The sequence below is a fragment of the Zootoca vivipara genome, chromosome 9, assembly GCF_965207765.1.
Source record: "Zootoca vivipara chromosome 9, rZooViv2.hap1.1, whole genome shotgun sequence".
Classification (NCBI taxonomy): domain Eukaryota; kingdom Metazoa; phylum Chordata; class Lepidosauria; order Squamata; family Lacertidae; genus Zootoca; species Zootoca vivipara.
In genome coordinates this window covers 36,586,040-36,611,226 of record NC_142592.1, presented here as the reverse complement: position 1 = coordinate 36,611,226, position 25,187 = coordinate 36,586,040, and the positions used below count along the sequence as shown (strand labels likewise).

Genomic DNA, 25,187 nt, shown 5'->3' with positions numbered 1-25,187 from the left:
GCCCTGTGAGATCTCACAAGAGCATCCCAGACCTTAGTATGCAGGTCTTGAGAGCTTAAAAGTTCTCTGCCTTTCTTGTAAAATAAGGATGGTTTGGGGGGGGGGGTGTTTCCAAAGGGGCTGTTTAGGTATATGTGTTTTTGTTTATATGCATCATCCCCAGAACGTAACCCCTGTGCAAGTTGCAATCGTACTGTAGTCCTCCCCCTGAAGCCCTTCCACAGTGTGCAAACTTATTCCTTCTTTATAAAATGTGTATTTGTTTTAGCTAGCACTTATTCCACTGAAGCTAACAGACAAGTTGTGCAAGTATTAAATGGCACAAAAAGATGCAACAGGATACTCCAAGCCTATAGCATACCATTTAAGGCATCTGAAGATTTGGCACAGATCTGATTTGGTCTTGCAATACTACTACTAATACTATTACAGTAATTCAATTGATATACTGCCCTTTATCAAAAGATCCCAGGGTGGTGTACTACATTAAAAACACATTACAGAACATAGGCCATGTGATGATGGTGCCAGGTAAGCCTCTCTGGGGAGAGTATTCCACAATCGGGGAGCCACCACAGAAAAGGCCTGTTCTCTTGTTGCCACCTTCCAAACCTCTCTGGGAGTAGGGACATAGAAAAGAGCCTCTGATGACAAGTGTAGGGTCCAGGTCGCTTTGTATGGGGGAAAGGCGTTCCTTAAGGTATTGAAGTCCGGAGCCATGTAAGGCTTTATAGTACTTTGAATTGGGCCACACAGAATTCATGAGAAACGTGTTGATGGGAATGTGTTAACTGTAACACAACTCTGTCATAAAACCAGATTGTGATAGAGAGATCATCCCTCCTTCCAGCATCATTCACTGAATTGCCTCTCTTTCTGTAGCCAAATCTCTCTCTCATTCTCTGAATGTATACACAAAACACCTGGCCAGGCCAGATGGCTCACCATGCTAATCTTTCATCAGACTTATTTATCTGAAGGCTTATAGGACTTCTGTGATTTAATTCCTATTTAAAAGAAAGCTATGCTTAAAATGCACCCCATTTTGAAAACAGCTAGACCTGACACACGGTATGTTAAAAAGAAATTCATTAACTTTAAGCTAACATTCTTGTCAGATTACAAGCATACCCTTTTATATTCATGTGGTCTGCATACGGCAGTCCAAGAAATTATTCTTGAGGGGTTTATTACTGTGTTTTATTCTTTTCACATAACTCTTGACTAAACAACAACAACAACAACAACTAAATTTGCCACCCACAAGATAAAAGCTGGTTTTGCTTTCTTTTATGGGTAATATATAAGGTGTAGAACAATGGGATACAATTTATGGAGTTTTCCCCCAAAGCAGAATCAGTGCAAGAGACTTCTGCTTTCTACAAATGCCATGCTGGAAAAGAAACAAAACTCACCTCCCATATGGCATTTGTAGAAAGCAGAAGTCTCTAGCACCTGCAGATGATTTGTGGAAGAAGGAGGTGTTGTTTTACCTCATGTGGGCTTTAGGAGAAAACAAGATATGGTGCAAGTTCCTCTCTTAGGTTTTCCTTCTCCACCATGTTGCTTCTTGCCTTCATGGATGTGAAACAAAGGCCCCTCAGCATCCCCAAGTCCAATGCAAATGTGAACTAGACTACTAGGGGCAAATAGTTATTGTTTAATTTCTAATTGGACTTTTGCAGAACTTCCTTGCGCAACTTCTATTTTTGGCAGAACCCTTTCCCCTTTTCCCGGTTTACAGAGAAGCCAGGAAAGGTATGCTCACCACATAATGAGGAACACTCCTCAGTGGCAAGAGTGTGAGAGGAGGACAATTGTGGAGCTCTACGGCACAGTTACCATGGCAACTTGAATAGCTGTAACAATAAGTGCTAAAATACCAGAAGCAGGCATGTTTTTAATTTCCTTTTGCTTTCAAGCTTGTTTTCAACTCTTTATTATTTTATTGTTTCATTTTATGTCTGTTTATTGTTGTAAACTGTTGTGATATATTCTTTATGATTTAATGGTATATAAAAATAAATAAAAAATAAAGTATTTTTAAAAAACAACCAGTGTGGCAATCTAAGTTTCTGAATAGTTGTACAGGTCCTTTAACTGGGGGTTAGAAGTACAGTTGTAGGTTGAATCTCGAACGCCTTGCGAGTCGAACGTTTTGGGTCCCGAACACAGCAAACCCGCAAGTGAGTGTTCTGGTTTGTGAACTTTCTTTGGAATCCTAACGTACGATATGGCTTCCGCGGCTTCCCATTGGTTGTAGGAGCTTCCTGCAGCCAATTGGAAGTCGTTCCTTGGTTTCCAAACGTTTGGGAAGTCAAACAGACTTCCAGAATGGATTCTGTTCGGCTTCTGAGGTACCACTGGAATTTGAAAACAAAAATATCTAGACAAGGCACAAAATATCCACCAAGTGTGATTTCCTATTCTACAACATTCAGTCTCATGTTACATATCCAAGGCAGCAATCCCAAATACATTTACTGGAAGGACGCCCATTGAAATACTTCTGAGAAAGCCTGCAGACCAGAGGTGCTCATCTTTAGAAGGGCTCTCTGTAGAAGAGGCTTTACTTTTCTAAACATCTCATGCAGCCTGAACATTTTCCATTTGCAGCAAACACTGCTCCCATTCCTTTCAAGTTCCCAACCTCTTGGGGCAAAAGGGCACCAATCTAAGGGACGGTCTTGGGAGCTACAAAATATGCAACCAGCCCACAACCAAAAAACAAAACCACACCTCAATTTAAAATAAAAATTGGGAGGTGCAGGGGGCCTGGGTGGGAACCAAGCAGGGTTCACAAGGGCACCATGTTGGGGGGCCCCATCTCTAGGTTACAACGACCAGACTAGTAAAGGCCTGAGGGACTCTTCCTTACACTTTAAAATAATGATGATGATTTTATTTACTTTTCATGATACAGAAGACACATTTTGAGAAGAAAATTGTTACAACGGTAAAAAACAAATAACTTGTTTTCCTATTTATTAAAACAGTTTTATAGCCAGGGTGGCTGGTTGGGTTACAGATGCTCATTTTATTATCTTTACTTTAAATATATGTTATATTTTCTGGAACACGTGTGGAAGGGGATTCACTGCAGGGAATTCCATCATGCACCCTACAGCAAGCTTTGACTCTAACACCCATCAGCTGCTGAGTGGTAGAGCTACCGGGCTGGCTATGCAAGGTGTTTTCAAGTCCTAACTATGTGATGTCCTGCCCACCTGCCAAATAAGATCCACATAGCCAAAAATGTTCCACAACACTGGTTTAAAATGTGATACTGTGCATACTCAGTGTATTTCTATTTTTTTACTAGGTTGGCAACCTATTTTCATCTTGCTTTTCATAATAATGTATCCAGAATGCTGAACCAGCAACATCTAGACTCGTCACAGGTTCTCAATCCATAAATCAGGGTTTCCCAAACTTGGTTCTCCAGCTGGTTTTGGACTACAATTCCCATCATCCCTGACCACTGGCCCTGCTAGCTAGGGCTGATGGGAATTGTAGTCCAAGTTTGGGAAACCCTCATCCCAATGATAAATTTTCACCATTGTGTATCCTGATTTATGGTCTTCCCATAGGCATCTGGCGAGTCTGGTGAGAACAGGGTCGGACTAGATAGGCCATTGGCCTGATCCAGCAGACTCTTCTTATTTCCTTATGATACCAGCACCAACAAAATGCTGTTCTGCCTTACAAGCTGTTTTAGATAATGGACAACACTACAACAGCAAACTGTTGTTTTTTTCCCCAGGAGTGGTTGCAGAGATTTATAAGTCAATGCTTAATAAAGGATGCACTTAATGTACAAGAAGCTTTTTAAAAAAAATTGGTCACATGCATGTGGTGAGCTGACTTGCCATTTCAAATAGAAATGCCTTTCTTTGCAAAACTGTTGAGTAACTGTGTCTTGCCACTGCGAACCCAATGTTCTGCTTCCTATGTTGAGCAACATTATGAGATCTTCATTTATATATGTCCAGATAGCAGGACACCGGTCTTTTTGCCAACTCATCCAACAGTAAGTGCGCTGGTTGCCGTGGGAAAGTGAAACATCTCTCTGAAAGCAAAGGGGGCTTGACAGTAATTCATGTTGACTGAACTTCTTCTATAGAGTTACGGTACATCTGCAAAACGGTACATCTGCTCTACGGTACATCTGAGAGCACTAGGAAAGATTGAGGGCACTAGGAGAAGGGGACGACAGAGGATGAGATGGTTGGACAGTGTTCTCGAAGCTACGAACATGAGTTTGACCAAACTGCGGGAGGCAGTGCAAGACAGGAGTGCCTGGCGTTCTATGGTCCATGGGGTCATGAAGAGTCGGACACGACTAAACGACTAAACAACAACAACAACATCTGCACAGCCTTTCAGCACTTGAGGTGATTACTTTGTTTTTAACTGTACAGTGGTACCTCACAAGACAAATGCCTCGCGCAATGAAAAACTCGCAAGATGAAAGCGTTTTGCGATGTTTTTGGTGACTCGCAAGACAAAGTTTTCTATGGCTGCGTTTCGCAAGACAAAGATTTTCGGCGGGTTTTTTTGTTTTTTTGCAGCGGCAAACCGCGCTTCGCAAGACAAAGCGACTCACAGAACGAATTACTTTCGTCTTGTGAGGCACCACTGTACTTGCTGTTGTTTTAACCTTCCCTAGGACCTTACAGTGAAGAGCAATTGTTGTTGTTGCTGGGTTCAACATATCCAGAGAAAAGCATCCCCTGTCATAGGTCTCCCCCCAAAACCCTCATGCAGTAAGTTCACCAGGCTTCCTTAGGTTAAAGATAAAGGTACCCCTGACCGTTAGGTCCAGTCACGGACGACTCTGTGGTTGCGGCACTCATCTCGCTCTATAGGCCGAGGGAGCCGGTGTTTGTCCGCAGACAGCTTCTGGGTCATGTGGCCAGCATGACTAAGCCGCTTCTGACGAACCAGAGCAGCACACGGAAACGCCGTTTACCTTCCCGCTGGAGCGATACCCATTTATCTACTTGCACTTTGGCATGCTTTCAAACTGCTAGGTTGGCAGGAGCTGGGACCAAACAACGGGAGCTCACCCCATCACAGGGATTCAAACCGCCGACCTTCTGATTGGCAAGCCCTAGGCTCAGTGGTTTAGAGTAGACCATAGCACCACCCGCATCCTTCCTTAGGTTAGCTACCCATTATCAGTTGCGAGACTGTCTTCCACCAATAAGTAAACTTTTGTGTAGTATTCCCTGTGAAAGTTCCTTCTAAATTTGAGCCTGCTGGATCCCACCAATGGCCCATCTAGTCCAGAATCCTGTTCTCACAATGGCCAACCAGATGCCTGTGGGAAGCCCAAAAGTAGGATCTAAGTGCGAGAGTAGTCTCCCCTTGTACAACCTTCAACATGGAGGTGCAGAATAGCCATCATGGTCAGTAGCTTTTGCTTTACTTTCTTTAATTTGTCTAACTCTTTTAAAAAGCTCTCCAAATATTGGAATTTCTGGGTGCTTGGTATAATCTTTTTCTTTTTCTACCAATCTTTATATTGCAGCGCAACTTGACGACAGCTGTTTCACATCATACAACTTTCGGCAAATGTGGAAAATTCACCTGTTCACCCCGACTTTTGACATGTGTAATGTATATTTTTAGCACCTAACTTGTTTTAGTAATTTTAAGTTGTTGAAAAACAATTTTATATTGTGTTTTAATATTAATGTTGTATTTTAATTGTTGCAACCTGCCCTTGAACCTTAGGGTGAAGGGCAGATAATAAATTGGAACAACAACAGCAGCAGCAGCATTCATTAATACCGTATGGACAACTTCAAACTTATGGTTAAACCTACACAGAAAGCTTATACTCTTTCACCATCCTGTTCTGCCCTTTACTACTTAGTATTTTTTCTATGCACCTTGAGCTATAAATATTGACAGTGAAGACAGGAATATTCTCAAGAGTCACAGGGTACATGCGAGATTTTTTTTTTTTTACTGCTCCCTCCATATCTAGATTAGGGGATAGGAGAGAGAGTAACTGAACAGAAAATGTAGGTGTTTATATGGTAGTACTTCCAAGATGAGTAGGGTATTTTATTGTGGGATCAGTGCAGTGGACTTTTGCATTTTGGTGGTTTCCTTGAAAAAGGTCAGTTAATGCAGATTTGCCTTTTGGGTGGGGAGATAATTTGATAAGAAAAACGAAAGCGAAATCCTGTTGCGGACTGCCTCTTTGTGACATTAAGCCACTGTAAGAAAAAGAAAAGAATAGTTAGGAACCCAGGGGAGTAATGCCGCCAATGTGTTTTACTATTCACCTAGAAAACTCACTGTGTCTCAGCTGCTATTAACTCACCGAGTGGGCTAGAAAGCGCGACCTACCTTATAGGGTTGTTGCAAGCACAAAGGAAACCGCAAAGTTATTTCACATCTTTAAAACGGTCTAACTTGAGCATCAGACCAGCCAGCAACAACCACGGTGCGCTGTTAGAGCCGGCCCTCTGGTCTCCGATCCCGCAGGGCAACAACGCTCAATCTATAACCAAAACTACTCACGCAGGTCTCCGCAGACTCGTCTGGGCAGATCGTGTTCGAATCGACAAGGACGCATCTCTCCGAAACGCTCGACACCTGGCTGAGGTTGAAGATGCAAAGGGCCGTGGAGGTCGGAGTGGCCGGACCTTCGGCCGAGCCGAAGACGCCGACCCAGAGCCCGCGCTCCTGTACGTAGTTGGAAGAGAGGATCCTCCGGGTGAAGCCGCCGCCGCAGCGCAAGATCGCCTGGCCGTGGCCGAAGAACTGGTCTGCCGGCATCTGATTGGCGACGAGCATCTTGGGCTCCAGGCTGAGGCTTTGGTGATAATAAGGAAAGAATAATTTCCCGCTCCACAGGAACGCGTCCGCGTAGTGCAAATAGCAGCCGTAGCCCACCAGCAGCCGGTGGTCCTCCGAGACCCCCTTCTGGCGTTCTTGGAGAGCGACGGCCACTTTGGAGTCGCTCTCTGCAATGAGGCACTCCGGATCCAAGTCACTGGACTCGTCCAGTCGGCGAGACGTGGCCACCACCAGCTGCCACTCGGAGTCCTGGGCATAGATCCACCCCGCGGCGGAGCCATTCCGCAAGCAGGTCACCACCTCTTTCCCGAAAAAGGTGGCGCTGGCGGTGGCGTTGGGGCCGAGGCGTTCCTCGTAGCAGGAGCCCTGCGGCTGGGTCCAACAGGTGAGCAGGCGGTCGTCGCCGAAGGGCAGCAGGAGCTTGTTGACCGTCACCGTCACCAAGTCGAGCGCCGGGTTGCTGCGGTGCTCCTTCGCCCAGGACAACGAGGGCTCCACTTCGTACCAGCGATTGCCGCTGGCCACCAGCAAGCGCCGCGCGCTCACCGCCAGGTTGGCGAGCGGCTGAGGGAAGGTCTGCGCGCGCGCCGCCGCCTCCTCCTCCTCGGCCGCCCAGGCCAGCGCCGAGGCAGAAAGCAGCAGGAGCAGCAGCGGGCAGTAGCGGGCGAGGTCGCCACCCAGGCGCCCCCTCAGCCTTCGCCACCAGCCGGCCATGGCCACACACATGCACGCACGCCGCGCTCCGGCTACCTAAGGCGGCTCTGCAGCCAGCATGCCGACAGCTGCCCCATGGCTGCGCGCTGAGGGCGGGAACCTCCCTCTCTCCTCTTCCTCCCACCCCCACCCTCTCTCTCTGTGGTTTCCTCTGTGCCACCCAGAAGACTTGCGCGCAGAAGTTCCTTTTTCCACGTCGCTGGGAAGCACCACTTGGCTCTCGCGCGCGAGCTTTACCGCCTACCCTCGGCAATTTCTGTCCCCGCCCCCTGAAGACGCGTGCGGCCGGGGCACTGCACGTGTTGGCAACTGGCCAGCCCGCTTCTTCTCGCCAGTCCCCAGTCTCCCCACCCCACAAACGCTCAACTGAACGGGCTCCCCACCCCACGCCTTGTTTAGACGTTGGTGGGGTCCATAGGCGCTTGAGGGGGGTGGCTTAGCTCTATGGCCGGTTCCAAATTATTGCGGGGAGGGTTGCTTGGGCAACACGAGGGTTTTCGTGCACCACGCCCTCTTCCTTGCGCCCTCCGCCAGCTGGTTGTCCTGGTCTAATCGCTCTCCCACCACGAGACCTTGTTCGCAGAGAGCGAGAGAGCGTGCGCAAACGACAAGAGGGAGGGGGTCGTAGGGAGGATTGGGCCCAGTTGCGAGAGAAGAATTAGCTTCCTCCCTATGACCCTATCCCAGAGCCTGTTTTGACCACACCCTCTAGACCACGCCCCCATCTGTTGGCCACGCCCCTTGCCGGTCTTGCTTCATGCCTTCATTGAGTGCACTTGCCTGGCTGGAATAAGTCCTTGAGCCGTGATCATGCTTTGCATGTGTGTGTGTGTGTGTGTGTGAATTGCATAAAGATGGAGTTAACAAAAATTGTTCTTCATGGACTCTACCCGCCACTGTGGTGGTCCCCCATAAGGTTGCCTAGGAGCATATAGAGAGAGTTCCTGGGTGGGGGGAGGAGTTGCTTGCCCTATAACACTTATTTGCCTTCTCTTCCTTAGCAACACAGTGGGCCCAATCTTAATAGCTGCACTACTCCAAGGGAGACCACAAGTGAGCAACGGGAGAAGCAGCCTCCCTCTGACCACACACTAGCTGGCACAGCAGCGGGAATCAGCCCCTCCATGCGGCAACATTCAGAGGGAGAAAGAAAGCATGAGAAGGTAGCATTTCATGTCCTCTCTCTGGGTTGGCCAATCCTCTCCCCTGCACCACCCAAAGATTGAGGGAAGCAGGCAGGAGCAACTTCCTCTTATTTGCCACTGGCCTGCGCTTCCTCTTTGGGTGGCACATCTTCCACATCTCCCAGGGGAGAGGCGACTTGAGCAATCTGAGGCAGCAGAGGGGACTGTCCCTGGCAACCACCACTCACTTGTTCTTGCAGTTGAGCAACAGGCAGCTGCCCAGGACTGTGCTGTCTCTGGGCCAACAAGATGCCAAGGGGAGGTTATTCTCCCCTTCAAGTAAACTGTAGTTCCAGAAGAGTGGTTTTTCTTACGATCACAGGGGCAGGAAGAAGGTTAAATTTCACTTTTATGCCAACTCTGGTCCTGATCATTGCTATTTATTAAATGTGTACTGGTATGCTGTCCTTCAACCAAAGATCACAGGGTGGTTCACAACATACAAAAACAAAATGAGAAGCACAAAATACATAATTAGAAACAAAAACAAACTAATAACCCCCCTCCCACAAACACACTTAAGAGGACATAGAATGTTATTAGCCAAAGGTCTGGTTGAAGAGAAACATTTTCACATACAGTAATGCCTAAAGAGGGCCAGTGTGGTGCAGTGGTTAAGAGCGATAGACTCGTAATCTGGTGAACTGGGTTCGTGTCTCTGCTCCTCCACATGCAGCTGCTGGGTGACCCTGGGCTAGTCACACTTCTCTGAAGTCTCTCAGCCCCACTCACCTCACAGAGTGTTTGTTGTGGGAGAGGAAGGGAAAGGAGAATGTTAGCCGCTTTGAGACTCCTTCGGGTAGTGATAAAGCGGGATATCAAATCCAAACTCTTCTTCTTCTTCTTCTTCTTCTTCTTCTTCTTCTTCTTCTTCTTCTTCTTCTTCTTCTTCTTCTTCTTCTTCTTCTTCTTCTTCTTCTTCTATGTAATGAAGGCACCAGGCCAGCCTCCTTAATTACCAGCTTCCCTGCCACCTGATGCCATTTTCATTCCGTTTTTTAAAACTTGCATGATGCTCGTTTAACATTGTGCATGGTCAGAGGAGAAAGGTGCCTGTGTGTGGCAAGGTAAACCTCTCAGGGGAGCCAATGGAGTCTCTCCAGGCTCTGGGGCCTCTGCAGCTACTACATTTCTTCTCCCTTTCTGGGTGACATCTGTTAAATTCATGACATGCAAAGCATTTGTGGTGAATCTATTAAGACACTATATTTTCCTGACACAAATGCATGGCTGCGGTTTTTTAAACGGTTCTTGGGAATCTTGAGATCTCTGTTTGAAATGTGAACTAGCCCCAAATGGTTAGCACTGTCAGCTTTGACAGCATCAAATACCTCCAGGGGGCGGGGTTTAATCTAGATACCCTTTTCATCCAAGGAAGTGTGATCATCACTTGTCAGAGCAGAAGGTATTTATTTTCTAAATGCTGCCAGCTGGTTAATTTGCAACACACACAACAATTGGATTATAGCTGATATCCTCTAGCATCATTCTAATTTTAAAATAATAATGCTAGCGCATACCCTGCCCTTTCTTCAAGGAGATCAATGTGGAATGTGATTGGGCAGGGAGGCATTGATCAAATTCCTAAACCAACTGTTTGCATTCTGTACAGTAAAAAGTGTCACCGCTATATTCTACTGTACGTAAAAAATATAGGATGGAAGCAGTATTGCCCACCCATAACTATGGTTTACTTTGAAGTAAGCCCCATAAAACTTCTTTCATGCAGGCTGAGGCTGATGGGCATTGTAGTAAGGTTGCCAGATTTTTTTAATTGAATCCGGGGACACTTTTAAAAGAGAGAGAGAGAGAGAGAGAGAGAGAGAGAGAGAGAGAGAGAGGTTATTAAAAATAAAAATAAGTAATATATTCTCTTCTGTGGTCTCTTCTGCCACACGACCTTCCTCTGGGTCCCAGCCTGCTCCCTTGGAGCACTAGCCACAGTGGAGGGAGGCTGAGGTCGGGCCTGGGCTCAGCCATGTATCCTTGCCCTCCCGGTACTCTCCTATCTCTCCTCAGCAGCAGCAGCAGCGGTGGCGTGGCAAGGTCGGGGCTTCTTTCTTTCTTTCTTTCTTTCTTTCTTTCTTTCTTTCTTTCTTTCTTTCTTTCTTTCTTCTTTCTCTCTCCTCCTTCTCCTTCTCCTTCTCCTCTCCCCTTTCCTTTTGTGTTGGCTCCAGGGTTTTCCTGGCCCCAGAGCACCGCTGGGAGTCAGCTGGGTGGCTGGGTGCTCTCGCTCCCAGCTTGATTTGGGTCATGGGGTGGGGGTCAGTGGCTCCTCCGGTTGATGCGCCAGGCACCCCTGTTTCCATAGCTGCCAAGTTATCCCTTTTTTTAAGGGAAATTCCCTTATGCTGAATAGGCTTCCTCGTGAGAAAAGGGAAAACTTGGCAGCTATGCCTGTTTCCCCTTCAGTAGTGGTGGCGGCCGTGGGAGACTCAGCAGCTCGGAGCCAGCCTGGTAACTTCAGGAGCTGCTCGCTGCCGTGGCGCTCGCCATGTTGCCTCGCCAGAAGTCCCCATATGATGTGTCTTGTGCCATTGAACCAATCACGCAACATTCATTCCCTACTAATAAATCTACAACACTTAAAATATAAATCCGGGAACATTAAATGAAATCCTGGGACATTCCGGGGATGGATTTTGTCAGGGGACAGATTTGTAAATCTGGGACCTGTCCCTGGGGAACTTGGACGTCTGGTAACCATAAGTTGTAGTCTATAACATCTGGACGGCACCAGATTGGCAAAGGCAGGATATATGCCTGTGAATTAATTATACAGTATTGAATTCAGCGGATCTTATTTCAATGTGCATAGGAGAGCAGTGTAAATAATCAGAGAGAGAAATAAATTTCCCCAATTTATCTCACCTTTCTGCAGAATAAAAGTAGCATGCATCCCTCTTCCTCAAAACGAAAATTTATATATTGCATCTCACTTAAAATAGAGATATTTGCTAGACTGCTTTAAATATGGTACATGGTAGTTCTCTTTCCTGTAAGCAAGCAGCAAAGTAGAACAAAATGCTGCAAGCTCAGCAAGAAGAGTAAAATTCTCCACTTAGCAGAAAATGAAAGAGCAACTAAGCTGCATGAAATATTTTCCTGGAGCAGATCCGTATCTTCCGATGGAGGTGAACTTGGATAATGACCATATGTAATGCAACATTGTTAGCAAGGCATTCCATCTGCAAGCAACAATGTGTCAAATAGCAAATGAGGACACAACCCACCAAGAGGTTCTTCTGCAGAAATTCTGTGGCTCATGGAGAAATTCTCAGTGGCTTGGGCCCCGTAGTATAAATTTCAACACTTGGCCTATTCAAACAGAAAAAATGTTAATTTTCTCAATCATATTCCTACATTGCAGGGGTTGGACTAGATGACCCTCATGGTATCTTTCAGCTCTGTAATTCTATGATCCACTGCCCTGACTGCTTCCTCTTCTCCCCTCCATCAGGCACCTGAGCAACTATTTTAGTTTTATGGCTTCAGAAGATTTTTGCCAGCACTTTTCTGCTCACAGCCATGGGAATTTCATTGTTATATCCCATTCTGCAAATGAGATGGCTCATCTTCATATTGCTTGCCAAACACTTATTCACAAAAAAGTATGTACAGTGGAGCATTGCATGGATTGTAATTTTGGAAACACATTATTTGTTGTTCTTTCATGCCAGAAACGTTGGCAAAGGGGTCTTTTTTTTTTTTTAAGACAAGGGCATGCTACTTGAAATTGTGGATAGCTGGGTACAATACTGTGCTCTTAATGATTCTTTTTTTACATTTATTGCACTTTTAAACAAATCTTCATTTGTTAAGATCCCAAGGCAATTTACAAAAATAGATAAAATACAACACACAATATTGATGAGTATAAGTCACAGGCATAAGGTCCAACCCAAGACATTTTGCTGCCTGGGAACATGGTGGTGCCCAATATAAAATGGAGGGGGTGACCTTTGCTCAGCCCATGTTTTAGTGCATAATACCCAGGACCAGACACATCATTTTCTCACCAAAGTTAGAAAATCCAACAAATACTTCGACCTGGCAGGAAAAACCCACAGCAACTGTGTTAAATTGCCATTTGCTGGCCTTTCATGACAACCCAGAATCAGCTGCCAGGCAACTGCCTAACTTGGTAGAACTGACTAGTGGAAACTTAAACAACAAAAAAAAAGTTTTTTTCAGTGTCAGCAGTTTCTGTTCCTGGTTGTTTACTGCACACTTTGCAAATCCACAGAATGAGAGTATAATCAGACCAATATTCAATTCAGTTCTGTGTCTGTAGATATGGAACATGGTGCTTTGAAAGTCACTCTCTTCAGATGCCTACAAATGAACTATATTATTATACCATTTTCATTCATACTGTTGGACAAACTGAACTGGTGAAGCAAGGCACCACAGCTTCCACACTCACAGCGTAGTAGAGCAATCTTAATCATATTGATCCTGCAGCAAATGCCACTAAGTTCAAAGAACCTTACTTCCAAGTCAGTGTACGTATGATTGCAGCAGCTGAGGCATGCATGTATGGGCATATCTTACTTTCAGTGAGCTAAGAAACATGAGATTGGGGGGGGGGAAAGAGATTTATGGGGGTGAGATAAGATAATCTCAGAACTTGAGCCACCCTCGGGGGAATACCAGATACACTTCCTGACTTTGTGTATTTCTGTTGCAGCACTAAGAAAAAAGGGGTTGTAGAAAACTAAAAGAGAAAGAAAGATAGAGGTAAAAATAGCATAAACGTTGTCCTCCAGGCAACTGCTTAACTGAGTTCTGGTGCCTTTTGAGTACACCATTTCTCTTCGGTTTGCTCAAATCAGATAGCAAGTCAAAGCATACTTGTTGTTGTTTAAAGGTAAAGGTAAAGGGACCCCTGACCATTAGGTCCAGTCGTGACCGACTCTGGGGTTGCGCACTCATCTCGCATTATTGGCCGAGGGAGCCGGCGTATAGCTTCCAGGTCATGTGGCCAGCATGTCAAAGCCGCTTCTGGAAAACCAGAGCAGCACATGGAAACGCCGTTTACCTTCCCGCTGTAGCGGTTCCTATTTATCTACTTGCATTTTGACGTGCTTTCGAACTGCTAGGTTGGCAGGAGCTGGGACCAAGCAACGGGAGCTCACCCCGTCACAGGGATTCGAACCGCCGACCTTCTGATCAGCAAGCCCAAGGCTCAGTGGTTTAACCACAGCGCCACCTGGGTCCCTGTTGTTGTTTAGTCGAGTTGTTGTTTAGTCGAGTCCAACTCTTTGTGACCCCATGGACCAGAGCATACTACAAAGCATACTACCTCTATGAAATAAATCACGGTCACTTACAGTGGACAAGTTTCATTCTTCATAACTGTCAGCTGATAACTTTGATTAACTGGTAACTGTGTAGCACTCATTCCCCTTTGTTCTAAGTCATTGTAAAGTATAACAGTTGTTATTAGTATTTTAGAAAAATTGATTCCCCACCCCCTACCATTTGTGTGTTTGGAAGGAATGTTTTATTTGGAAAACCTTTAATTAATTAATTAATAAATTGCTGCCTCCCTCGCCCCTCCTCTCACGTGTGGTAGGAAATAAAATAAAATAAAAATGTCAACAAATGAGGTACCCAACTTTGCTACCCAGGTAGTCAGTGAGCTGGACATCTAAAAAAAACACAACCCTGATTTTTTTTGGGGGGGGAATCGAATGTAAAATAGAGTCCAGTTGTTTCTTCAAGATCAGGATGGTGTAGATGGGGTTAATCCAATTTATCTTGACAATGCCCCCATAAAGTAGAAGGCTAAAAGATGCTTGCTGCTCCAAGGCCATTCACTGAGTTCCATAAATCCAGAACTTCCCAGTCAAAGTTGAACATTGTGTCTCCTACACCACACTTGATCTGAAGGTTCGGATTGTTGTGTCTATAAGCACAGTTATGCAAAGGAAGACTTGTCTGAATTTCCTCTCCAGAAATGCAAGTCTTACCTAATTATTTTGTGCTAATCAAATCAGTTCAAGCTACTCACTTATCGAGTGAGAGATAAAACAAGAGTGTTGCCTTCGCTGCATTCTCACAATGCTATGAGAAATGTTTGTCCTTCTGAGCCTCTCCACTGAGCTTTTATTGAGCTAATGTAATGCTATCCAAATCCAATAGCATACACTTCATATAATGGACAATGCGCCTACAGCAAATATTCTCTTGGGACCCATAGTTCTGGATTATACATCGGAATATCTGCCGCTGTTCTTGGTGAAAACTATCCGTTAAGCTAATGATAAAAGAAAGTCAGATCACATTTCACTCAGCTTCCCAGCTTCAAGGATTTTATTTTTCTTCTTTATAACCAAAAAAAAAAGTTGCTCTCCGTCTAATGTCAATCACTCACAAACTCCAGTGATGTCACAATGGTAAGCATTATATCTAATGGATTGAACACAGGGTAATATTTTCTTCCTGAAATCAATGAGCATTCCAAATACTTGAGGGATTGGAATGTCAAGCCAGCTCAGGTTTCTTTAGAAGCCACTTTTCTGCCACCCACAAAGTGGTTCACAAGAAACAGAAATGTTAGCATGAGTATCACGTCTAACAATATATTCATATCAATCAAGATCTGCCCTGAATGTATGCACAATCTGGTAAATCTCGGGTAGTTTGCCAAAGAATAAACTGCAGTAAAGATTTCTTCTGGCTTATTATAATATGCATTTGGGAACTGACTGCTTTTAAGCAAAGGGCTTTTAATAGTGTTTTCCTCTTTTCCTACCCATAATTATATAATTTGTTTTTATATAATTTTAATTTTATTATAATTTAATTGCTTTTAAACTGTTATCTTCTATATGTTTTTTTAAAGCTTTCTGTGTTTTATTCATGTTTGTTTTAATTTTTGTGAGCTGCCTTGAGTCCAAGTTCTGGGAGAAAGGTGGAATATATATATATATATATATATATATATATATATATATATATATATATATATATAGACAGAACTATACTTGTTTCCATTTATTCTTTCCCCTGGCTTTCTCTTGATCCATTCTACCCGTCTCTTTAATTCAAGCAGGAGGGGAATGAGATCTATAAGGCATGAATCTTCATCTGCAAATCCCAACTTTGACCACTGGGTGCCACTAATTACTCAGTTTTTGGAAATGTGGTTTCTTTACTGCAGCCTCACAATACGTATTCTTGAATTGTGATCTTAAACACATTTACTTAAAATAAAGACCTTTTAAATGTGAATTTTAAGTATTGTGGTAATGTACAAATTATTAATTAAAGCAAGTGATTTTTTTAAAGATAAAATGAAATGCATTTTTGAATTAGCATACATCGGATTTCAGTTTTACTGTAAATCAGGGAAGGCTTCCTAGGGTTTAGAAAGCCTTTTTCATATTAACAACCTTAAGGCTAAGGCTGCAGTCCAATGTACAGTTATCTCAGGTAAGCGTCACTGAATATAACGGGACTCACAACACAATTCTAGGCATGTCTACTGTAAGTTCCATTGAGTTTACTAGACGTTTCTCTCAAAGGTGTAGGTTTAGGGTTGCCACCTCACTGCTTAGTAAACATAGGCAGGATGGCAGCACTTGGCTGAAATCCTAAACACACTTACAAGGAAGTAAGTATCATTAAACCAACTTGGACTTAAGTCTGAGTAAACCCATTTAGGATTGACCCACAAGTCACAATTGCTTAATTATTTTTCAACCCCACTATACATGCCCATGGACAATTGATTCCTTTTTCCTTAACTGCATCCCAGGTTAAGGTAATAATTCAGAGATGGGGAACCTATTGCATTTCATAGGTTGTTGTTCTACAAATCTCATGGTCCCATGCTGACTGGAGCTGATAGCCCTCCAAATGTTGATGGGTTCCAGAAGTAAATTGTAGTTTGTTAAGGATGCTGGGAATCGCAGCTCTGTAGTGGTTTAAAAAAAAAACAGTTCCCAGGATTCTTTGGGGGAAGCCAAAAACCTTAAATCAGGTATAAACTCAGTCCTCCAGATGTTTTTGGGACTACAACTCCCATCATCCCTGACCACTGGTCCTGTTAGCTAGGGATGATGGGAGTTGTACTCCCAAAACACCCGGAGGGCCGAGTTTGCCTATGCCTGCCTTAAATGTATGGGTTGTATGCAGCCCATGTCACATTGAATATAGTAAGATTCACTTCTGTATAGGATTACACTGCAAGTGTAGTGGAACCTTAGCTGTGTTTGATCATGTATGTAATTTAGCAAAATCACAGTTCATAAGTTTGGGAGAATGACTTTATAAACATTTGTTTATCCAAGAAGAAACAGGAGCATGAATTAAGCTCTGACATCTCCTATAACAATGTAAAATAGAGGCTGAATACACACTCTTATTTACTCTGAATCTACTGCACTCTCACAACTGGTTTGGAAATGCTCCTATACATACATACATACATACATACATACATACATACATACATACATACATACAAACACAACCATAACCACCAGCACCACCCTGCAGGGTTTTTTTTAACTCTCATATATCATTGAGAAGGTTTTTTAGCTCAGCTTGCATTTTGACACAAGGGAGAATGCAAAAATACTAGAAATAATTAAATACCAATATGCTACCTAATGTGGTACAATCCATTCTATCAAGTCAGAACTTTTCCACTCAATGCTTACCTAGTGTCTCACCCGGCTAAATGTGTAAGGGCATTAGTCTGCAGTGTTTTAACCAGGATGAACTTCTGTGACTCATCTTTTTTGTAAACTGCCTGAAGACAAAACTCACTGGTAGGTTCCTGCAAGAAGGGATTACTGTTCACCCCAGACAAAAGTTCAGCAGCTCTTAGTTAGGCTATGAACTTACTGTTTGTTAATGCAAAGTGTCTCACTCGCGAATTGAGGAAATACATCTGTCTATCTATGAAGTCAAAGAAACTGCAAGACATTAACCAGTTCTGATGCTACAAAAAAGAGGAGGCGTCTATCTCCTCCTCTCCCTCCTGGAGCCTCTAGAGCAGCGATGACTATTCAGATATTGCTGGACTCTAATTCCCATCATCCCAGGCCATTGGCCATGCAGGCTGGGGCTGATGGGAGCTGGAGTCCATCAACATCTGGGGAGCCACAGTTTCTTTGTCCATGCTCTAATCTAGGGATATTCAGTACAGTATATGATGTGACATCATCACTCTGTGAGGTCCATATTCTTCCCCTCACTGGCTGCCAAGTGTGGAGGCAGGGAATCTTAACAGGAGCTGAATATTATGTCATGTGTTGAGTATTCCTAGATGTTATCAGAGAGCAGGAGATTTGAAGCTGCTGTTTTTCAAGGCAGCCAATGCATCTGCTGTACGAACAACAACTTCTTTTACAGCCTAATTTCTCCTATTAAAAATCTACACATTTTCAAGCACACAAATGTCATTCCATGATGAGCGTGCTGAGCATAATTAATCCCGCACTGTTGGCCAGAGGGAGAGACTCACAAACATTAATTGAAGGTCACAGAGTTTGGGGACTTTAGAAAAGTCTTGGCATACATGTATGCATGCTGCACAAGGGCCATAAAAGCAGTGGAGGTGGCATAAAAAGGAGAGATAGAGGGATGAGGAAATACTTGCTAGCCTAATTCACAGAGCTGGTTGTTCCCTGTAAACTTCTAAATGGCTTGGGACCAGGTTGTGTTCTGAGTAAAAATAAGTTACCTGAACCAGCAGGGGAGAGGGGTAGGCAGAAAGGCAACATGTTCTTTTCCATCTTTTACCAAACTCCAACAATCTGAAGAACCATCTGCACCCATATGAGCCTGCCTGGCCCTTAATATCAGTTCTGGGCATCCTCTAGTATGGTCCATCAGGCTGGTGGGTATCTTAAAAAGCATCAGAAACTCAAGTGCATCTGAACCAGAACTGCATCAAATGATGGTAAATGGCCTCTTTTATTTTTATTTTTTTTTAAGAGAAAGAGAAAGATAAATGAAGACCATCCTTATCCAGACTGGTAGATGTTTTAAAATGAAGTAGCATTATGGTTATAAGGGACCCAGGTGGCTCTGTGGGTTAAACCACTGAGCCTAGGGCTTGCTGATCAGAAGGTCAGCGGTTCGAATCCCTGTGGCGGGGTGAGCTCCCGTTGCTCGGTCCCAGCTTCTGCCAACCTAGCAGTTCGAAAGCACATCAAAATGCAAGTAGATAAATAGGAACTGCTATAGCAGGAAGGTAAACGGCGTTTCCGTGTGCTGCTCTGGTTCGCCAGAAGTGGCTTTGTCATGCTGGCCACATGATCTGGAAACTATACGCCGGCTCCCTCGGCCAATAATGCGAGATGAGCGCGCAACCCCAGAGTTGGTCACGACTGGACCTAATGGTCAGGGGTCCCTTTACCTTTACCTTAGCATTATGGTTTTAGAGTCTATTGGTTGCTTTCCCTGTTACGGAAGCATACTTTTCACACAATGTGGATGTTGTTGTTTAGTCGTTTAGTCGTGTCCGACTCTTCGTGACCCCATGGACCATAGCACGCCAGGCACTCCTGTTTTGCACTGCCTCCCGTAGTTTGGTCAAACTCATGTTCGTAGCTTCGAGAACACTGTCCAACCATCTTGTCCTCTGTCGTCCCCTTCTCCTAGTGCCCTCAATCTTTCCCAACATCAGAGTCTTTTCCAAGGATTCTTCTCTTCTCATAAGGTGGCCAAAGTATTGGAGCCTCAGCTTCACGATCTGTCCTTCCAGGGAGCACTCAGGGCTGATTTCCTTAAGAATTGATAGGTTTGATCTTCTAGCAGTCCATGGGACTCTCAAGAGTCTCCTCCAGCACCATAATTCAAAAGCATCAATTCTTCGGCGATCAGCCTTCTTTATGGTCCAGCTCTCACTTCCATACATCACTACTGGGAAAACCATAGCTTTAACTATACGGACCTTTGTCGGCAAGGTGATGTCTCTGCTTTTTAAGATGCTGTCTAGGTTTGTCATTGCTTTTCTCCCAAGAAGCAGGCGTCTTTTAATTTCGTGACTGCTGTCACCATCTGCAGTGATCAAGGAGCCCAAGAAAGTAAAATCTCTCACTGCCTCCATTTTTCCCCCTTCTATTTGCCAGGAGGTGATGGGACCAGTGGCCATGATCTTGGTTTTTTTGATGTTGAGCTTCAGACCATATTTTGCGCTCTCCTCTTTCACCCTCATTAAAAGGTTCTTTAATTCCTCCTCGCTTTCTGCCATCAAGGTTGTGTCATCTGCATATCTGAGGTTGTTGATATTTCTTCCGGCAATCTTAATTCCTGCTTGGGATTCATCTAGTCCAGCCTTTCGCATGATGAATTCTGCATATAAGTTAAATAAGCAGGGAGACAATATACAACCTTGTCGTACTCCTTTCCCAATTTTGAACCAATCAGTTGTTCCATATCCAGTTCTAACTGTAGCTTCTTGTCCCACATAGAGATTTCTCAGGAGACAGATGAGGTGATCAGGCACTCCCATTTCTTTAAGAACTTGCCATAGTTTGCTGTGGTCAACACAGTCAAAGGCTTTTGCATAGTCAATGAAGCAGAAGTAGACGTTTTTCTGGAACTCTCTAGCTTTCTCCATAATCCAGCGCATGTTTGCTATTTGGTCTCTGGTTCCTCTGCCCTTTCGAAATCCAGCTTGCACTTCTGGGAGTTCTCGGTCCACATACTGCCTAAGCCTGCCTTGTAGAATTTTAAGCATAACCTTGCTAGCGTGTGAAATGAGCGCAATTGTGCGGTAGTTGGAGCATTCTTTGGCACTGCCCTTCTTTGGAATTGGGATGTAGACTGATGTGGATATGAATGTGGATACTACTTGAATAAAGGATTTTGAGAACGTTGGTTGAAAACTGATTTATGCCTCCATAGAAGATTGTCTTAAATCAAACTGCATGTGTATTACAGGAATACATCTCTCTGAGGTACATATTAGCTTGAGGCTTTCTGCTCTTCTTTGTGCATTTTCCCTCTGTGTGGTGAATAGATAACATGACTCACTCGCCACAAGCAGATGTTGCCACTTTTCCACACCACACCCACATTTAAGGTGGTGTGTGGCTGTATGCAAAGCTAGCCTGGTCTGCATGTGGTTGTGAATGAATCCTACATTGTCTTAGGGCAAAGAACAGGGCAGGTGCTCTTCAAAATTGGCAGATGCATAAACTAGCCAGTTCCCTTTTTCCATTATATATAACCAAGAAAACATATTTGCATCTTGTTCTTAAACTCAAATTCAAAAAAGCATGACTGAGTCAGTTTATGATTTAAAATTGTATTATTTTTCAATTTTTGTGCTTGCCTTCAGACGCTTAAATATTATTTCAGGTTAACATAATATTCTTTTTCAAAAAAAACAAAAAAAAACCTGAAGCCACTAGATTCCAGTGAATGTCCTCTCTTTTCAGTTCTAAGAAGTCTATGAAATAGCTGGACCTGCTCAAAATAATGAGATTTGGCAACTGTAAGCTAGTAGAAAGCCAGACAAAGGTATACAAATTTGGGAATGCATCCATCTCACAAAGTGCTGTTCAAATGAGCAAAGCAAGAACACTTTAAAGCTCTGTCTCGTCAGATGATTACAAGGTCCTAAAATATGTACAATGTGGTTTTGCTGTTTCTAAAATATTCTGAAAAGAGGTTCACAGACAAGCGCTTATTTAAAATGGTCTGCATAGTTTTTCCTCCTCTCCTTCCGGCTCAAAGTTTAAGCTTCCCTTTCTGTCTTACCTGGAAGACCCTGTTTTCGCACTTTTAACCAAGTAAAATATAGACACGGCTCGTCTGTTCCCTTGGGAAAATAGATTTGTTCCAGGTTTTGTCTTTCCAAGCCCCAAAATCAGGGCTGGCCAGTGTGATGCCCTCCAGATGTTGGATTACAGCTTCCACCATCTCTGACCATTGGCCATGCTGGTTGAGGCAGATGTGAGATGGAGTTCAACAGCTAGAGGGCACCATATTGACTACTATGAAACCACAAACCTTAAGTGCTATCTGTGCCAGAGCTATATTGTTACCCATAGTTAGATTTCAGTTCTATCCAGGATCAGCACTTTGCCAGGATTTTATTTGCAGCCAATGAGCACCTGCTGCAAGATGCACTTCAAAAATATCTGGAACAGAATTGAGAGAGGCAGAAGAGGTAGGTCTGGGAGAGAGGTAGAGAGAAAGAAAGGCTGGCACCTAGAGCCAAGACTTCCTCAAAACACTTGTATGCCTAATTAAGATTTCTGATCTTTCATCTTCTGTTATGCACACATTTGGCGTGACAAGCATATAAAACATGTTTTCTGGACTGCGAAAAGCATATCAGTGATATCTCATTATAGCAGTCCTCCTAGGTGTGAAATTCTAGACAGAGCGTTAATGTTAATACTCCAGACTTCATTTATAATGTATAATGTAATGGAAATTCACGACGAACTCTTCCTTTATAACCAGATTTCATCCTTCTTCCCATGGAGAACCCCAAACTCTGCATATCCATTAGAACTACAAGATACATTTGTACCTCAAGAGAGTTGCCAGAGGCAAGACATTGTGACCTTTCCCACCTGCAGTGTATCAAACCTCCCATTGCCAAAGAAGCCAATAAATACTATTAGGCCAAGTGAATTAGCTTTCATGAAATGGCAGCAAATTGTTCATCTATCTAATTTATTATTAATCTTTAGTGCCAGGGAGGAGGAGAGGCCTGTGTAGGTTTTTTTTTTTTTTTTTGCTTCAGGTAAGAAACAAAACCCCTTTGATTAGCCTTGAGGAGCTATGGACCTTAACTTTGAGAAATGAGAGGAAGGGTGTGCAGTGGCCAAAAGAATGCCGGCCACAGCCGATGGTTGGTGTAAATGCCTTATGGTCATGTATATATTTGGGCATGAACCTCATGTTACCGGTATATCTTAACACTAAGTGGAAGCACTGTTTTAGCTGTTTCTGGCACTGAAACTTTAAAACCAGAATCAGAGTTCTGGTTAGAACTCTCAAAATACCTAGAAATGATCAACATACAATTTGAACAGTATTGTGTATTCAGTCACAGATGCCAAAGAAGTTGGTAGGCTTGGCAGCCATCTCCCTTTGCTCAAATAACTATTGTACAAAGCTTTTCATCTCAAATTCAAAGCAATTTCATTGCATGTTGATACTGTGTTTAGAGCCTGTGTTTTAGCTTCAAAATATAATTCAAATCAATAAAAACAAAATATTCCACCGTAGGCACTAATGCAGTCAAACAACCTACAAGTAGCTTTTGCTACAGAGAGACCAATTAAAGTGTGCAAGTTTTTCAGCTCTGGCCCAAATAAATGGTTAGTATTTCACATAAATCATATCATGGAAAGAAGCAATTTATGATGCCTTCTGCAGTTTATCTAGAGAGTAACGCCTATTACAGAAAATGAAAGATGTTACAAATTATCAGGCCTATTTTTGTGAAGCAACACAAATACTGTCTCTATAGAAACATGAAACCCCACAGCAAAATTCCTGGAAACTGAAGATCTGACTGCATCTTAGCTTCTGGACTCAAGCTGGTGTTACACAAAATAATACGTATACTGTACTGTTCATTAATTGTACATGGTGCTTTTGCCAAGAGGGCAGTGAGAAACTGTCTGTGCCAACATGCAGTTGTTTAGTAAAATAAGTATTTTAATTACCAAATCTATGCTTCCTCATAGTTTTGAAGCTAATGACCTTGGATTTCTGCACAAGGACCTACTTAAGCAATTGTATACAGCACAAATAATTGAAAGTACTCAAAGCAGCCACATAAACAACAGTGGATTAATCAAATTTGAGTGACTACAATTACGTTGGAAAAAGGAAAAAGGAAATTAAGAATCAAATTCAACCAGCAAAGAATCCTCATTTTAAATATATATTATGGCACCATGGTTTGAACTAATTTTCTGTATGGAAGCCACTCAAGCTATTAAAGTTTTCATACCATGACAACTTCAGGCAGACATGTGCCTACCTCAGATTTATTTATTTTCCTATATTAATACAAAGGCAGATAAATAAGTGGGACCTGCAACAAAATCTTGCAGTATGGAGTGCTACTGTTCAGGATACTAGTCACCCCATTCCATTCCCCCTCAACCCACCCCAGTTTTCTGTCATCTCCAGTCTCTGCACAACATACAGTTAGTATTCTGTGGACACAGCAGTCTGTTGACATATTCAGTCCTCTTAGGGCTACTTTGGGAGGAGGTCCTTCCCTAAAGGTCACCCTCCCCACTTGCAGAATTTGTACTTCTGCAAACTTTAAGGTTCCCTTGATGCCTTCCTATTACAACTGGATTATGTTATTCCAGCTATGTAAGGACCATTCACTTTTTTTGGTATAGAGGGAATGGCTTGGTTGTTGTTTTTAATAGACTGATTTTTTTGTAGTTTAGCCAATGAACTATTTTATAGCTGGATAATACATTCAAACACACACACACTGATTTACAAAGCAATTTCAATTTTGAATTCAGTTTTGATATTGCATATTTTATGCTGAGTTTTGCTTTGAAGAGTAGTATTGGCCTGAACATTGCAGGACAATTCGCGCGCGCGCGTGTGTGTGTGTGTGTGTGTGTGTGTAGCGCAACAAAATCCTCATTGCACAGAGGCAGCAGACAATAACTTATAGCCCATATTTAAAAGCCTCAGTGTATAAAAGGGTATTCCCTTGACACTGGTAATCTGGTTGTGTATTCTGATCTGAATTCATTCTCCCGTCCCCAAAGCAAGAGGAGCCCCATAGAAATCAGTAATAAAATTTTCCACATGGAGACAAAAGTGGACTCTGGAACAATTCAGAGAGGCTGTTGAAGGGGCAATTACATGCTAACCCTCCAGCCCCGATCAACAGGAAGCTATAAAAATGGGCTGGAACTATAAAGAGGAAGTGTTTAATATAAAGCACCCTGAAAGCCTTAATACAGCTTTCTCACTCCAGCCTGCATAGTGCATTTTATTCCAAAAACATTTGCCACATAGCAGGTCTGGGAATACACAGGAGGGGGGGGAGCACCAAGCAGCCAGTGCCATCTGGGTGCTCTGTAAAAGGGAAACAAACAATCATAGAGTTGCAAGAAGTCCAGCAGGCCACCTAGTCCAACCTTCTGCTCGGTGCATGAAATCTATAGCTAGAGCAAACCCCAACATTGGCCTGTCTGGTCCCAGCTTGGAATGAACAAAAGATGACAATTCCAGAAAAAAATATACTGTATATAACATAGAAGCAATCCCAGATGGCCAGCAGTGTCCTGGACATTGGACTCAGAGAGAGCCAGTCAACTCAAGTAGGCTAGTAGCACATAGTGAAGAGGTGCTGAATCAGGGCACTGTCAAGGTTCTGAAGCCCAGCAAGCAGGGAATGCTAGAGCCTTTGAACCACAGAGCTGTAAGCCAGAATCCCCAGACACTGCAGTCCTGAAGCTGGAAACTATCAGGATGCAGGGGTGGGGTCCTCACTCCCAG

At 43.5% G+C, this 25,187-nt stretch overlaps 1 protein-coding gene and 1 long non-coding RNA gene across 3 annotated transcripts in view; one reads left to right on the top strand and one right to left on the bottom strand.

Annotated features, from left to right (window-relative positions):
* Positions 1-7,794, bottom strand: part of PLXNC1 (plexin C1) — a 59,918-nt gene extending 52,124 nt beyond the window's left edge. Inside the window, exon 1 of one of the 2 annotated variants that reach the window (XM_060279702.2) lies at positions 6,538-7,794. In XM_060279702.2, the coding sequence (XP_060135685.2) occupies positions 6,538-7,542 (1,005 nt within the window). In that variant the 5' untranslated portion in view covers positions 7,543-7,794. The remainder of the gene's footprint in view (positions 1-6,537) is intronic. The other variant, XM_088652589.1, reaches the window with a different exon arrangement.
* On the top strand, positions 4,009-5,773 carry LOC148684597 (uncharacterized). The gene is made up of 2 exons (XR_015945949.1): positions 4,009-4,394; positions 5,534-5,773. It is a non-coding gene; the product is annotated as an uncharacterized LOC148684597 (long non-coding RNA).
* Positions 7,795-25,187: the final 17,393 nt, after the last annotated feature.